This window comes from Coturnix japonica, chromosome 8 (assembly GCF_001577835.2).
Source record: "Coturnix japonica isolate 7356 chromosome 8, Coturnix japonica 2.1, whole genome shotgun sequence".
Lineage (NCBI taxonomy): Eukaryota > Metazoa > Chordata > Aves > Galliformes > Phasianidae > Coturnix > Coturnix japonica.
The window spans coordinates 26,226,124-26,243,424 of record NC_029523.1 but is presented as its reverse complement, the minus strand read 5'-3'; the positions used below and the strand labels follow the sequence as shown (position 1 = coordinate 26,243,424).

Here is a 17,301-nt window from a genome sequence, read left to right as displayed (position 1 = left end):
AGTGCCCAGCTTCTGACAGGACACCCAGCATCTCACACGTGTGAGCTCCGAGTTTGCATTCATTTGGCTTGGGTTGGTCTGGTTGGCATGTTGGTTGGAAGAGCGATGTGAACTGGAAATGCCCTTTTAGCCCTTTATTCTATTTGTAATTGAAATTTAAGGACAAACAAAGTTTATTCAGGAGTTTTCTTCCCCAAAAAAAAGAAAGGAAGGGAAGAAGAAAAGAAGAATTCCTCTACTTCGTGGCTATTCATTTCTCTGTAAATAGGACACTTGTCAAAATGATTTTCTGTGTCTGGTGTTACTGTAATTGAGTGTTCTGGAAAAGGAAGGAGACTGTCTTACTGCAATGTGCAAATTTGTAGCAGAATTGACTGTAAAAATGAGGACACCAAATTGCTTTTGCATTTGGCTGGTAAGTGGTGATGTATGAGAATTCACCAGTTCTCTGATAGCAAAGGGAGGACCACGATTCTCCTCAGGCACGGCGAGGCTCAGGTTGTGTCAATGTGCCTCTCAGAAATGAGCAGCAAACACTGCAGGACGCTGCTGCCCGTTCCCTGGGTGTGGGTTTGCAGACCGTGGCCTGAGCTGGGTTCATTCCTTTGTTGTTTTCTTCTGTCAGAACAAAATCTGGGGAAGGAACCGATTGTTCCATTTCAGTAAGAAGCAAAAGCAAAACCTCAGAAATTAACTGTAGGTGTAAGAATACCATTCTGAAATGGTAGGAGGGGTCGGCATCCTAACTCTGACTTTACAGAATACTGAACTGGTGTAGTTCGGTGTCCACTGATAAAGGTGTGGCTGAGAAGAGCAGTATTGTGAGGACCCAAACTTTGAGGTTCATCCATCTGTAATTATCCTTGAGCCTTTATAAATATACTGCTGATGTGTTTGCACTGAGTGACAGCAGACTGGATTCCCTGCATGGCCGGGAGAGCCTGGAAACCTCTGCACCCCCAAGCACTGCTGCGCTCCTCCAGAGCAACAAAAGTCAGCTGAACCTCCGCAGCACTGAGTTCCATGGCAGCCTAATTAGTGATGGTGCTATGCAGCACAAGAAGAGTGGAGCAGGATGATCATGGGAAAGGTTAATCACACCTTATTTGCTTGACTGTGACTCCTTCAAGGACGAACCTGGCTTTTAAACAATACATATGAGATCTTCCTTACACACATCTCACCCTTCGTTCTGAGTTGACTGCACTTGCCCATTAAATGCTCTCACTCATATTGAAAATAAGCTTTCATGAACCACGGTAATTATAGCTGTCAATGTGGATAAGGGGCGTTATTTATTCTGCATCTCACCTACATGGTGCTCAAATATACCTTTTGAACATTATAAAGATTGGCTTATTTACATACACGCTTCTCAAACACCACCTTCCCGTAGGCAGTGGGTGCTGAGGATGCTTGCTCTGCTCTTCCTGCCAGAAGCCCAATGTTCCTTCATGGTCAGACAGCACAGACCTCTGAACACCACACATCACTGCACCCCAAGGGAGGGCTGAGCCCCACAGCATCTCCTGCTCCCTCCCAATCTCATCACTATGCACCAGACACGGCTTCCCTTCCCCACTAAGTCCTTTCTTGAACCGAATACCCTTCCCGTAAATGTCCCAAGTTCCACCTTAAATTATTTAGGATCTATTTTCCCCAGTTTTAATTGGAAAACCGTAACAGGCCTTTATTTCTTGGCTGGCTAGGTGCCTTTTTCTAATTTCTCTCAAAATGTATTCATGATCAATTCATAGCTATTTGATCCTGTCACTTATCCTCTAATTCAGAGGATCCTTATCCTTCATTTATATTTACCATCTCTGAATGCATTAATAAGGAACCACCACCGCTCTTCTCATCTTGGCTAGGGCATGGCAGGTTCTTTTCATCTCCACCCATCAACATTCAATTTCCCCCATCTATTGGCTTCACTGGACCCTTCAGTAATTAACATTCACCTTTATCAGATTTGATCAGAGGAGCAGCTTCTTCTTTCCCTGGAAGATGTTCCGCCTAGAACTGCTGAGCTCCCTCACGTTGTCTGATGGGGTGCCCCATGGCCACGTCCTGCTGCATCACACCTGGATCACATCCTCTGCCATCTCCAGCAGAGGGGCCTCCCTTCCACTGCCGACGTGCTGAGCTTCTACAGCGAGATCATGTACCCTTTCAGTGGGGCTGGTTGGCTCCCCTGACAGAGGAGGAAGGCCTCACTGGTGATGTCTGACACACGTGATGAGCTCTTGCCTCCAGCCGGCAGAGAGCTGGTTCTGCTCAGCCAGCCCCAGCACAGCTCTGTGAGGATCAGTCACTGTCTGGAAATACGTGGCCACCCTCCATCATGGCAGCCGTGCTTTTAATCTCTTCATGAACTGCTCCAAAACGGTATACATTGGATACGTATGCAAATATGCGTATTACACTCTGGTTCAACAGATCCTTTGCATCCGCCACCAACGTGTAGTTTAGAAGTAACAGTGGAGTTTTAATAGATAGATTGGGACAATGAAAATGGACCATGTATTATGATTGCATTTCAATCCCCCAAACACTACCTGGGGCTGTTCCAAACTGGGCCCAACTTAAAAAACAAAAACAAACAAACAAAAAAACTTGGGAAAATTGCTTGAGTTTCAAAATTAAGGAACTTTTATCTTAGTTCTGAAAGAAAAAGATCAACCAAGTCTACAAAGCCCAGCGATGGCAGTTCTGACACCAGCTTGTTCTACAAAGTCTTCCAACACTTGGAGATGTGGCACCAGGACCAGCACAGTCCCTGCTCGTTGGCCTTTAACTGTCCCCTTCCACACAGGAGGAAATGGAGCTTTGCTGGATGGCTTCCTTCTCCTAAATGATACGGTAAAATCACACTTCATTTTAAATCTGCTTCAGAGATTAAGTTTAAAAACTCAACTACGTCTCCTGTGGCTCTAAAAAAGCCCTTAAACTGTATTGCAAATGTCAACACATTTGTGGGCAAATATATGTTTGGATTTTCCTGTCAAAAGAGTGACGTGCACCGTGAGTCCCTATTTATTTCTGAGAAGGAGCTCTAGAACTGAAACAACCGTCTGACAGGTAAAATTTGCTGGAGGAAATAACGCATCTGTATCACAGCTCTGAGTGCAGGAAAGGATGTTGTCAACACCAGCTCAGTTACAGAATGTATTGTTATTGTCTTTGAGTAAAAACGTAATGATGAAATATGATCCGTTTTCATAATCCCTGCACATTTGTCTGTTGACACTCCACATTACTGCAGAATTACGAGCTGATGGTGGATGTGGAGGCTCAGGGCAGCCAGAGCACAACACACAAGGTGTCAAGGCAGTGGCCATGTACATTTGTCCTTTTAAATCAGAGGTGGTTTCACACACTGTTTAGGCAGAATATTCCCACTTTTGCTTTAGCAATGACATGTAATAATATGTATTATGTCACGATGGCAAATTACACACCTGGTTCCAAAAGGGATACAAGGCTTACGTGAAAACAAAAGGTGCATATGACATGTTAAACTTACTTCATTCCATTCAGCTTCTCCACCACACAGGGGGAAAATATCCAGGTATGATCCACCTGCACCTGAGGAGCATCTGTGAGCACATCTACATGGCATCCATGTGCACCCATACTGTGATTTGATGTACTCTTGGTGGGCTTGATTTGTTCTTTAATTATTGAGTTATTAAGTGACAAACAACGTCTAACCCTCAGTAAAGGTCACATTTGAAGGAAATCTTTCCTCCAACAGCACGTCAGCTGGAGTGATGTGACAGCACCCATCATGTGCCTGAAAAACTCTACTGCAAAACATCTGTCACTCACAAAAGCTGAAATAAACTTTGGGCAGCAAACTCTCCAAATGCTTGGTACGTCCTGAGCTGCTTTCCAGCACAGAGACCTTCGTATTTCATTGTACATCACAGACCTGGGAGTGCCTTGAAGGGAAGATGCATTTGTGCTTGTCAGCCCAGGGGCTGCATTTTCACTGCCTCTTGCCTAAGCAATACCTGCCAAGTTATGATGTTACCTAAAAAAGAACCAGTCGAGCACTATTTTGTGTAGACTTTCATGTATGTCCAACTACATCAACACAAATGGGTTTTCTGATAGTTGGATTTGACCTGATGGGAGCACATCACTCACTTAACTCACAAATCTGAAACTGTTACTGCTGTTATGTCTTGGAAAGCATCAATAAGGTACTGAGTGCTTTAAAGGGATGCTTAAAATCCTGTCTGCCCTGTACTGTTTAATAAAGTGCAAATACCACTGCAATATCCTCCTCATTAATCTGGGAAAGTTTTCAAACATTTAAACCTGTAATCATTACCAGGTGAGCTGCAATTTCACCTGTGCTTATTTTTAAAACGGAAAGTGCCTATTCTGGTTCATTTCTTCATGAAAAAGGTGAGATTTCTGTGTCTTGATTTCTCTTAAGTTTCTTTAGTTTGTTTGTCTGTTTGTTTGTTTGGGGGGGAGCAGCTCTACCAATATATTAATATTCAAGTTCTCTGCGTTGAATGTCACAACAAAGCGGAGCTCTCATGTTCGATAGAAGAACCTGGAGGATCAAACCGCGTTCCCAAAGCGCCACCTGCTGGACTGTGCAGCGCCCGGCAGTGGCGGCGCATCCCGGCACTAACTGCATCCTACGGGCCTTCTATTTACTTTCTCCTCACTCCATTCTAAACACGTGCTCTAAAGGCCGGTTGTGACCATTAATGTGGGTGTTTAAATCGCGCTGTGTGTGCAGGGGGCACGAGCCGCTGTGCACTGCGTGCACACAGCAGCGCTGCCTGCTCGCAGTGAGCAGCAGCTCGCAGTGGTGCCAGCGGTGTGTTAAAGCAGCGTGTTAATTAATGCTGGATGGACGTGTCGGCGCCGCGTTACGCCGAGACCCGCGACACCCGCAGCTCCAACTGTCCCCGCGTTCTCGTGGCGCGGCGTTACGGCGCTCAGAGCAACCGGCGGGGCCGCAGCCGGTCACACGGCGGCACCGGGCGGACACCGGGTGCTGCGGCCCGGCCCGTCCCATCGCATCCCATCGCATCCCATCGCATCCCATCGCATCCCATCGCATCCCANCTCACCTTGGCCCCGACTCTGCTCCCACCATCCCAACCCATCCCAATCTATCTCCCCAACCCCATCCCATCTCCCCCATTCCGTTCCGTTCCGTTCCATTCCATTCCATTCCATTCCATTCCATTCCATTCCATTCCATTCCATCACATCCATTGCCATTACATACCATCCCATTTTATCTCCCCCATTCCATCTCATCCCATCTCCCCCATCCCATCCCTTCCATTCCCATCCCACTTCCCCCATCCCCCCCAATCCATTCCATCCCCTCCATCCCATCCCATCCCATCGCATCCCATCCCATCCCATCCCATCCCATCCCATCTCATCCATCCCATCCCATCCCATCCCGTCCCGACGTTCCCGACGTTCCCAGTCCGTGCCCCCCCCCCGCCCCGTAGCGCAGGGCGGCAGCCGCCGTCAGTCAGTCACCCCTGATCTGCATTGATCCCTCCGGGCCGCTGGGGGCGCTCGTCCTCTCCTTACAGCCGGGCTGAGGCGGCCCAGGCGCTGCCTGACCGCAATCCGTTCCGTCTCGCTCCCGTCTCCCCGCGGCCGCAGTTCTCAGGCGCTGTGCGGGCAGCCCGGCCGGCTGAGGGCCCCGGTCCTGTTGTCCCGCTCGGCGGTGCTGGCGGCGCTCGGGGCGGGATGGCCACCAAGAACTTCCGCGTCAGCGACGGGGACTGGATCTGTCCTGATAAGAAGTGAGGGGACGGGCCGGGGGGATGGGACGGGACGGGGCTCCGGGTGGGCCCGGGGCGCGGACAGCGGCCGTGACGTGTGTCCTGTCGTTGCCACAGGTGCGGGAACGTGAACTTCGCCAGGCGGACCAGCTGCAACCGATGCGGGAGAGGTGAGAGCGGCCCGTTAATTATCGCACTGCCCGTTAATTGTTATCGCACTGCCCGTTAACGATCGGCCCTTCACGCCGTTCCGTGCCCATAGAGCCGTGTGACGGTGTCTGTGAGCGGCGGGTCGTGGTGAAGCGCCGCCGTGTTTGTTTGTTTGTTTGTTTGTTTGTTCGCTTGCAGAGAAAACCACCGAGGCCAAGATGATGAAGGCCGGGGGAACCGAGATCGGGAAGACGCTGGCGGAGAAAAGCCGCGGCCTGTTCAGCGCCAACGACTGGCAGTGCAAAACGTACGGTAACGGGTGTTAAAGGAGCTCACTGAGCGGGGGGGCAACGAGCTGTGACACGGCAGGGACAGAACGACAGGGGAATGGATTCAAGTGAAGGGATGGGAGATGTAGATGTAGATGTAGATGTAGTGAAGGGATGGGAGCTGTAGAGCTGAGGGGAGTTCATTACTTGGAGGTGGTGAGACCATGGAGCTGCTGCTCAGATCACTGGGTCACACAATGACCCGGGTTGGAAGGGACCTCAAGGATCATGTAGTTCCAACCCCCTGCCTGGCAGGGCCACCAAACTTACACTCACAACCTTCAGATTATGAAGCTGAACTGTGGGTGCTCCAGGCCTGGAGGTGCCTGAGCCCACAGATGGGCCCTGGGCAGCCTGCAGACCCCGCTTGTGGCAAAGGGCTGCTGGAACTGGGTGACCCTTATGGTCTTTTCCAGCCTAAGGCATTCTATGACTCATTGTGTTGACATTGATGGGAAAAGAGTGCTAAAACAGCCATTAGAACTGTTTTACTGTGAGAACAGCATTCACTCCTGCTTGGCAAACAGCAGGTCCTTAAGTAATATGACAGGAGGAATGTAACAGAGTTAAAAGAAAGAACAAAAACCAACCAAGAGCTCTAATTTTTCCTTGGTAATCCAAAGTGCTTCCCAAGTTTGGAACAGGCATGTAGATGGAATTGCATCTTCTTTGCTGTATGAAAGCTCATTCTTAATATTCACTAAGTTTATAGAGAGTAAAGCTGAACACAGAGTTGGTTCCATTGATGATTTTGCAGGCAATCAGTTGAGGATGTCAAGTTTTAAACCAAAAGATGATTCATAAAGCACTTTTTAAAAGAAACTTTCAGGAGGGCTTTGAAGCACCTGGGATTTGCTGGCAGAGCTTTCCAACCACTGAAACTTGGCTGTGGTTTTTCCTGGTGTGCGTATGCTGTGACCCAAACAAATCATCTCCTCAGTAAAACAAAGTGCCAGCAACAAGCACATAAAATTACACATAGTGTTGCAGCAGACTGTTTTTGATAGTGAGAGAATGTGAGAGGCGTATGTCTGGGTGTCCATTTGGCAGCCTTGGGATAGCTGGGTGTTTGGGTAGCGGCTCCTCACAGCGCATCCTGTGCATGCAGGCAGGGGAGCAGGGAAGGCAGCAGCTGTGTCAGGTCAGGCTCAGCTTTCTTCAGTCCTGTGGACTCAAGCAAAGAGTCCTGGGCAGCACCGTGGGCAGCAGTATCTGTGTAGGAATCCTCTCAATCACCTGTTCATGGCTACACCGTGTCCTGTAGGTCACCTTCTCTGCTCCTTGGGATTGAGCAGCGTCCTGATGGTAGTTTTAAGGGTAGTATAAACGTGAGTGGCATTTTGGGACACAGCAGGACAGGAAATGCAGGATCTGTAGCTGTGCAGCAGAGGATGACAAGGTTTGCTGACCAACTGAATTCTCCTGGTGTCACCTTCATTAACTCTGCAGAGCAGTGGATGCCACTAGTGAGGAGTCATGAGAAATGTGTGTTACTTCATTTCTCAGTCACTGGTAAACTGCGGTGTCTCGCCATACAGCTACGTGAGCACGTGCCTTTTTTCCCTTCTTTTTTCTTTTTTCCTTTTTGCTGCAGCAGTATTTGTTTCCCATTTTATTTCTTTTCCCTCAGTTTGTTTAGTGTGGGCCACATCCCATCACCTTCATGCTGTCAGTGTCACTCACAGACTCCTTGCTGTCCTGGTGACCATCAGCCTTGGTTTCAATTGTGCCACGCCAGTGACTGCAAATCACTGCTGTAACTTGGCCCTTCCATGACTTCTTCCTGTCACCTCAATACTTAGACTGTGAAATATGAAATGAAATGTTTCCTATTTATACTCTCTTTTTTGTTTTCTCCCTCTGAAGATGTGGTAATGTGAACTGGGCCAGGAGGTCAGAATGTAATATGTGTAATACTCCGAAGTATGCCAAGCTGGAGGAGCGGACAGGTGAGTTGTGTGTGGTTTTATAATATTCAAACTCATTTTACAATTCAGTATGATCTGATTTTTTTCCCCTATGGTAAAACTGATTTTTCCTATGTGAGTAGACCTGTAGGTTCTTACACTTTCAGTAGACATTAAGAAGCCTGGCAGGAGTAATGCTACATTATCTTGATCTCTGAGAGCTCTAGTATGCATAGTGCCCATCAGGCTGCATTTTTTAATGAAGGTTTGGTCAGTGATGCATTTAAAGTTCCTTCTGCTCTAACAAAACAGCCCAACAGTAACTGGAACAGCAAATATCTTTACAGCGTGGGCATAACTGCTTATACTGTTTCCACTGTAAGTAGATCAAAATGGGGCCAGGCAGTGAATTCAGTGCAGACAGCATAACACTAATACATTTACAAAATAAAAAGCAGGCATGGAGAAGAGCACGGCTTATTATTCAGAAAGAAAAAGAACTTCTTACAAGTTCTGGTGTCCTTCAGAGTAAATCTGCAGTTGCATTGGGGCACGGTGTGTTGCACACATCTGCAGTAAGTTACAATGTCAGCTGACATCCAGATCAGGAGTCTGAGTTCTCTGCTCACGTTATGAAGAGGAATAGAAGAAAGGTTCTTGGCACTTTCAATTTAACTACAGGACGTGTTTATTCATGTTTCTTTCCTGAGGGTTTATACTCAATGTAATGTCACTGAGCAGTTGTGGTATGGGAGCAGACTGGTGTGCTCAGGAGCCACAATGGAGGATTGGTGCACGTGGGGCTGGATGGGGCAGAAGGGTTTCACAGACAGCAGCTGGGGAGCAGTTACGAAGCATTGCCCTCCTGCCATTTCCACTGACTGCTTCCCTGCAGTGGCTGCTCTCTGTTTGTGTCATTTATGTGTTTTAATTAGTTTTCTCAATTAGATTTCCGAGGGCCTGTTTTTAATAAGCATGTAGGAATAACTCGTGATCATCTTGAAATCATGCTACTTTCTTGTGGCATGTGTTTGTATTGCCACTGAAGGTCTCCTGAAACTGAAAGCTTGTTCTAAAGTTTGTGCTCAATGTAGCTGAATGTGGTGCATCCCAAAAGATTGTTTCATTTTGCCACTTTTTAAAGGATATGGAGGAGGATTTAATGAACGAGAGAATGTTGAATATATAGAACGTGAAGAATCAGATGGGGAGTATGATGAGGTAAGATGAGAAAACTTACTGCTTTGGAGAGACGTGCTGTGTGACTTGTGCTTGGGATACCTGTATTTGCATTTAGTTTCCTGATGGGGAAAAGTGCTGCTGAGAAGCACCTGGTGGTGCAGCTCTGTCAGCTGCTCAAGTGCGAAAGCTTTGAACTGAAAGTAATTGCATCTGCATCATATTTTGAGGGCTGAAAACTTCGAATCAGTTCAAATTAAGCTGGTGCATGCTGTGTTTATCAGTGTGCTTAATTGGTGTCAAAATAGTGCGTGTTTTCAGACACGTTTAGCGCTGTTACATAAATACACTCCGTAGACATAAATGTAGCAATATTCTGTTATTACACTTGGGTTTCCATTGATTTAGTCTGAAGGCACTAATTTTATCTGACAAACATCTCTGAAAAGTCTCCTAGCTGACATTTCCTTGTGCTTCTCCCTCCATTTGAAAAATACCTTATTTAAATCATCGCACGTTTATTTTCTCAAAGAAATCTTAAGAGAAGGGTTGGGAATGACGTTTCATCCATCACCTGCTAACGAAATGCAATTTCTTAGTTTGGTCGCAAAAAGAAAAAGTATAGAGGAAAACCAGTTGGTCCAGCATCAATCCTGAAGGAAGTAGAAGATAAGGAATCTGAGGGGGAAGATGAGGAGGATGAGGATGGAGATCTTTCCAAATACAAACTGGATGAGGTACTGTGTTTCATTTTGTGGTTTGGTTAGGTTTTTTCTGTTTGGTTGCCATAGAGTAGTTCAGTAGTGGGTGAAGTTTGGTTTATAATTTCAGCTGCCTTAAAGTGGTGTAGAGGAGTAGCTCTCAGAATAACATTGCCTGCAGCTTTGGAGAGGTATCTGAATGTGAGATCTGTTTTGCTCTGACGGCTGCACCCAAGGATGAGTAATTTGTTGTAAATGAGAAAAAACACCAAAGTTCGTCTGAGATCAGAATTGAAGAGTTTGAGATTTAAACTGGAGCTTTTCAGCATGGCAGCCATTTAAATTGAATGTTACTGAACAAGCTTTAAAATGGAGTGTCGTCAAATAACAGGAAATGAGTTCTATATCGGTGTATTTCAGGATGAGGATGAGGATGATGCTGACCTCTCAAAGTATAATCTCGATGCCAGTGAAGAAGAGGACACTAATAAGAAAAAGAAATCCAATAGGCGCAGTCGTTCCAAGTCTCGATCTTCCCACTCACGATCTTCATCACGCTCATCCTCTCATTCAAGCTCAAGGTCTAGGTCCAGGTAAACGGGTACAGGTCAAGGGTAACGCCAGGCAAAATGTCAGTATCTAACTTCTTTATTTACTTATTTTCTTGATTGCCTTACAGTTTTAGTTTAATAATGTTGACAATTTTATGTACAGAATTTGCACAGGTAGATAACGTTCTGTTCTGGCCTTCCATGGTTTCTCAGTAGGAAGGCCTTGTATGTCTTGCTGCTTGTTTGAGTAAGTTAAGTTGATATTTCAATTAAATTCTTCAGATAAATTACTGGAAATAACTTATCTTCCATTTTATTGTTAGACTCGTTGGCCATAAGTGATTCAATGAATGTGCTTTTCTAATAATGCTGAGTAGTTTTTGAACAGAGAAATAGAGGAGTGGGATTGTTAAAGGAGGCAGAAGGACACAGCGATGCAGCCCAGACAGATTCAGTAGATGGATTGAATAGAAGCTATCCTGGAAATAACAACAAGAAACTTGAACTTTAAACACAGTGGTAGTGCAGTCAGAATAATGCTAAAGATTTATGAAGGGGATTTGTTTTATTTTCATGACGCAGCTGGTGAGACAGTAGAGCGGGTTTCCTAAAGAAGCTGCGGGTGCCCCATCTGTGGAGGCAGTCAGTGCTGTGTTGGATGGGCTCTGGGCAGCCTGCTCTGCTGGAAGGTGGCTCTGCCCCAGCAGGAGGTTGGGCTGGAGGATCTTTAAAGGTTGCTTCCAACCTGAACCATTGTGCAGTTCTATGGTATTAATCGTGGAGTGGTAAAAGAACGTCTGCTGGCTGGATTTAGGAGCTCACTTTAGTATTTAAGTTTAATGACATACAAACAATTCTATGAATGTTTTGTAATCATATTACGGAAAGCCCGATTTAGCTTCTCAGCTGCCTTATAATTAATACAATGATAGTATTGATAGGTTTAGGGCCTGAAATTGCTACCAACTCATAGCATTATATATGAATATTTTATACATAAAGTTCAAGTTTCTTCTAATCTGTGTAGCTTTGTAACTGCAGCTCTCTGTTCTAACCGCTCTGATCACTGCCCATGTTCTTCAGCCCCTCATACTAACCCGAAATGATCCATTCACTGTTTTCTCCTTCTCCCTGTTGTTATCATGCTTTTTTCGTTTTTTCCTCATGCTGCCTCTTCTCTGAGGAATGTTTCTGGGGGAAAAAAAAATCCCATTCTCAGCCTCCTGGCTCCCTCAAATGCCTCCTTGAGGCAAATTGCCATAAGGCTGCATGGAGCGGCACTTGGGATTAGACTGACTGAGCTGACTGCCTGTCAGCTATTTTTGTAAATGAAGCCAGGTGTGTAGGAAGATCCCATCACTTCTTTCAGGAGGTGGCTGTATTGTCCTATGTGGGGACCTTACGTTACGCTGCCAGCGTGGGCTGCACTAGAGTGTGGGCCTCTGCTTTAGGGGTGGGAAGAGCAGAGAAGGCCGAAGTGTTTCATCTGCCTGTAATCTTCATAATTCAAAATGTTAAGTGAGGTCAAAAGTGGTTTCACTTAACTAAAATTTGTTAGCAGTCATTCAGCTTTCTCCTACACTTGCAGTTACCAATAATTTATTGGCCACGTCAGTGGGTTGGTTGGTTTCCCTGTGGGGTTTTTTTTTCAAGTTGAAATATATATATTTGAGTAGTTTAAAAGCAGATTTTCATGGTGCTTTTGTTTGGCAAAGCAAAATGAAAAAGGCATGGTAACAATATAAACTGGGAGACTGACAGCGTGTGTATTCTGCCTGGAAACATCATAAGGATTTGATTGCAATGCCTTCTTTTTACAACTATTACTGCAAGTCGGCTGCCATTTCTGTGTATCTCTTGTGGTCTGTGCTTTAAAGAAACTCCCTCAACAGGACCAACGTGAGAAGTTATCTGAGTAGTTACAAGTAGTGTGAGACCTGTCTGCATTTTAGCCAACAATAAATACTGATTAATTTTTAAATCACTGAGAAACTACTACAAAAACTGAAAACAGTTTCCAAATAGCCTGTGAGAGCTGAATCAGAGTTGGTTTGAGTCCTGACTCTCTTACCTGATTTGCGTCTCACAAAATGGTTTCCAGTTAAGGAAAAACCTCAGGCGTTGATTTCATGAGATGGTCGTGCAGTTGTTTGACTCATTTTGCAGAACAGCTGCAACCACATTTAATTCTTGTGTGTTGTTACAGGAAACGTGATAAAAAGCTGACTTCTAAATTATTGAACGCACTGTCTTAGCATGTTAAAGTTGCTCTTGGCAAAGATAACATGCTGATATTGGGAGGCAGGGGGAAGTTGTCACGCATCTCCCGAATCTGGTCCCAGTTGTCTTGATGCATAATTGTCTCTGCTGTTTACAGTCATAGCTCTGCTAAATACAAGTCAAATACTGGAAAGAATCTTCCATGTTGTTTCAGGTCCCATTCAAGAAGTTCTTCCAGTTCCAGATCAAGATCTCGTTCCAGTTCCAGAGAACACTCTAGATCTCGTGGGTCGAAATCAAGGTGAATGAGGTAGCACCCTCTCCTTGCAGAGAGGGAAAAAGGGCAGAAGAACCACTTGTTTATTTCGCCGTAAAGTTATTCTGGTCAAAAGCATTAACTCATTTTTATCTTGGAAATCAGAATTCCTGGGGTCTCTGCACAAGAGTGTTGCCACTACCGATGTATTTCTTGAGATGCGAGGTTTTGTTTGAAGAGTTTAAGTCTGATCTAAGCTAGACGAGTGGACGCCACACATCTGCACTTTGGAGGAAGAAGAATCTGAGCGCGTGTTCACTTGCTTCAGCAATTTTTGCTGTTTCCACGTTGGCTACTTGTGGAAGAACAGTAGAAAATGTGCTTTGCTATTTCTGTGCTTCGAGATATCGTAATTTCCACTAAGATAGCGCTGCCAGTACCTCTATAGTGTGTGGGGAATGTTAACAAGTGATGTACAGTAAATCCTGGAGACTCTTAAAACTAAAATAAGGAAGGACAGCTGAAGTTGAGAAGAAGTATCCTAAGTGGTGCCACTGCTCTTTGGTGGCAGTAATGTTCCTTGGGTGACCACGTGAGGTTCAGTGTGAGGTGGTGGCTGTGCTTTTAGGAAGGGGAAAGGCTACATGTGCCTGCAGTAGGTGCTGAAGGGCTCGTCAGCTGGGCTGGGTTATTGCCCTGTGCTACGCAACATCTGCTGAGTGCCCCCAGTGTAGTAGTTTGCTTGGGGTAGGACTGCCTTATTATTTACTGTGAGAGCACTGGGAGCGTTTTACCAGCAGTGTGCACTGTGGTTTTCTTTGAAGATGTTTCATCCCCAGTGTATTGGAATGAATAGCCTTGCAAGGTGCTCACACAGTTCTGCACTGATGGTGTAGGACTCCCCGGTGCTGTCACACTTTTCAGACGTGCATTTATTTACTTTTTTTTTTTAGATAACAAGGGCTTTTTAAGTGCTTGAAAGTGAAGCTGGGTGTCTTTTTATTTAAGAAATGCCACCATATCTGATAGTTGGAGCTATTTCTGTTAGGATTGCTTTTGGAAGGTTTACAACCTACCGAGATTAATTTTGACATTTGTAAATACCCCCTGGGGGGTTTTCCTGTTCTAGTAAGAGGAAGAATACATTACAGTTGAAGTATCAGTGCAAAGTATCCCTTGCGATGAAGTGAAATGTTGTCACATAGGTATTACCACTGTAGCTTTCCAGCTCTTTCGCATTGTGAACTTAACTGAGGAGGGTCCTTATATGAGCTCCCTCCTATCCTGGTGTCCCACTGCTTGTTTGTCCAATTACTTAATGCTGGTGAAGGCTGGAAAGAGGTTTCCAAACCACTGGTGTTCTGCATATCTGGAAACTCAATTTAGCAAAATGTAGAGAGAGAGAGAGCTACTACAGCAGCCTTTATTGTCAGTTAACTCAAGAGTAAGTATGAAAGGACCCACAATCTTCTTTGGTAGAACACCTACTTTATTAATAGAATAGCGAGTGTTGACAAAAACTGTCTTGTTTTGTTCTTTCTTGGTTCTTTCTCCATGATACCAGGATTAAATCTCATTTATTTCTTAATCGATAAAGATCCAGCTCCAGGTCCTACAGGGGGTCTTCAACCCCAAGGAAAAGATCTTACTCAAGCTCTCGTTCGTCCTCGTCCCCCGAGAGGAGCAAGAAGCGAAGTCGTTCTAGATCTTCTTCATCTGGTGATCGCAAAAAAAGACGATCGAGATCACGGTCACCCGAAAGGTTTGGGTTTATGTAGAATAAGAATGGCTGTATTTAAATGTGTGATTATTTTTGTTTTCTCCTGGAAGGCCGGAGGCTCATTAGGAAGCAATTTGAATTCTGATATTAGCAGTAGTTTTCTCACTTCCCCCATGCTATTCCTATTAAAACTTCTTTGTTTGTTTTGTTGGGTTTTGTTTGGTTTTTTCCTCCTCCAATGAAGCTTCCTCCTGCTATAGGAGCATGTTCCATAGGAACACTAGGGTCACTGTTCTCGCAGGGTGCAAAACTGTTAATGTGGACATTACTGATTTGTTTTCATAAGTAAATACTGCATTTAGAAGTCACGTTCTACTCTCAGTATTAAACTTAATGTGGATTGTTAGTATTAAATTCACACTCGTTATCTTAGAGTGGTTTAAAGATATCTTTATATTCTCATAAGGCCCCTATCAGATAATAGTTGGCTTCCAGCTATTATAGGATGCAGACTGCTCACGGTGGGTGCTAAAATTGATTTCAACTTATTTCTTTGCATGCTTTCTCCCTTTGTATCTTACAGACGCCGCAGATCATCATCTGGATCTTCCCATTCTGGTTCCCGTACAAGTTCTAAAAAGAAATAATGTCTTAAAGCTCACACGTAGGAAAAAAAAAAAAAAAAAGGAAAAATTTCCAGTCAGTGCATGAGACATTTTTAAGAAGTTGGTGTCTTACTTGGTCAGAAGTGCTAAATCTGCTAGTAGAGGTGCATGTCTGTCCTTGCTTCCTGGAAAACTGCAGCTTTGTTCATTCACCAAACAAAAAGCGAGGTAGCATTTTAAGCCATAAACTCCTCAGAGGAGGTGAGGAGGTTTTTTGTTTTGTTTTCTTTGAGTAAGAGGGGATTTTTTGGTTTGTTTGTTTAATTTTAAGGCTCAGTTACTCCATCCCTGGCTTCCCATAGCAGACGTGGGCTGGGTGCGCCCATGAACCACCCTGCTCTTTATCTGGCAATTACAAAGAGAGACCTGAGGGTGTCAGAGGGGCCCTTGAGCTTTTCTGCATCGCAGGAGCTTGTTTCGTGTAGCTCTTGTTGTGGGACCACAAAGATTAGTGTAGCTGTTGGGCTGTTGTTGCTCGTTGGATCAAAGTAGCGAGTTCCCGGGTCTCTTTATTTCTCCGTGTTGAAGCAGAAGTGTGGGTGGTCGCCCCCTTCTCTCCCTGTAACCACGCTCAGAGCAGAAATGCTGCTGAGTCCCAAAGCCCATCGTGTGATTCTGCAGAGCGAGCTGGACGTTGTTCCTTCCATGTGGGGATGTGTGAGATGTGGGGCGCTGCCCCTCCACTGCTCCAGCCTTGTAGCTGCCCGTCCTGTCCCTGTAGACGTGCCCTTCCTGCCGCTGGTGCTGGGCGCAGTATTTTACATGCGTGGATCCTGGACTTTGCAGTCCTTTCTTAGTGAGGGATCACTGGGGAGCTCCTCTTGAGTTGCAGTGCTGGAAATGGCTTCTTGGAATCAAGGCAAGTTTCTGCAGCCCATCTGTAAAATCCATTTTCAGCAGATAAATTTTCCAGGTATCTGAATTTTATTTATGTTTGAAACCCAAAATGAATGGCAGAAAGTCCCGCTGTCAGCAGTGTGTTCCTCACCATTCTTTTTGTTTTCCCCCCCAAACACATAATTTATGGCTTAAAATGCTGTACAGAATTTATTTCACTAGTAATATCACATTGAATCTCGGTCTCTCTTGAGCTCCGTTTGGTTAAGAAAGATTTAAGTGTCTTCAGTGCCATCGCAAGGTAAGTATGTTAAGGACAACTCTGTAAGCAAACAAACAGCAATACCTGCAGTTACCTCTGCTGTGCAGTTTCAGCTCATAGTCCTACACCAAAACAAACAGAGCACAACTAACAGCTGCGTTGCTTTCCTTTCCAAGACGCTTCTTTGGGGCTGTTCTGTATCACAATTGTTTTGGTGTAGAAATATTTTCGTTAATCTTTTTAGCAGGGGATAAAAAACCAAACAAACCCGACCTGCAGTTTCTTCTCCAATGCTTTCTTTCCATCTGATTTCCGTGCTGAGTGTGTGTAGGTTACACAAGAGCAGGTTAGTCTCATAACTGTGCCTCTGGCGACCTCCAACTACTAAAGTGTAAAGAGCAGATCTACTAGGCGCTGTGTTGTTACCTTCGGTTCTTTCTCTTGTGCTCTGTATTGCAATTGTTGCTGTACTTACCCAGATGAGAGTTTTTCCATTTAGTGAGTGGTGGCCTACAGACAAAAGACAATTATGGTTTCGTTTGGCTTAGATAAAATGTAAGGCAAAATGATTCTGTAGACGAGTGTAAATAAAAGCTGTGAGTCAACTGCGTGCGGCTGCTTTGAGTCCAACGCCGGCACGTCCCGACGGCTGCTGTTCTGTGCAGGCGGGGCGGTGTGTCCACCTGCCTCTATGCTCAACTTGGTACTTCAGGGCTGGGGAAAACTTGGAGGCGCTGGGATGGAGGT

The 17,301-nt window shown here is 45.2% G+C and overlaps 1 protein-coding gene across 1 annotated transcript; it reads left to right on the top strand.

Moving 5' to 3' along the window:
• Window positions 1-5,499: 5,499 nt before the first annotated feature.
• Window positions 5,500-17,159, top strand: ZRANB2 (zinc finger RANBP2-type containing 2). Its single transcript, XM_015870906.2, has 10 exons — window positions 5,500-5,798; window positions 5,895-5,947; window positions 6,126-6,234; window positions 8,123-8,205; window positions 9,308-9,384; window positions 9,942-10,079; window positions 10,464-10,636; window positions 13,029-13,115; window positions 14,668-14,832; window positions 15,374-17,159. Exons 1-10 carry the CDS (start codon window positions 5,743-5,745, stop codon window positions 15,435-15,437), a joined length of 1,005 nt encoding a protein of 334 aa, XP_015726392.1. The 5' UTR covers window positions 5,500-5,742; the 3' UTR covers window positions 15,438-17,159.
• The last annotated feature ends 142 nt before the right edge of the window (window positions 17,160-17,301 follow it).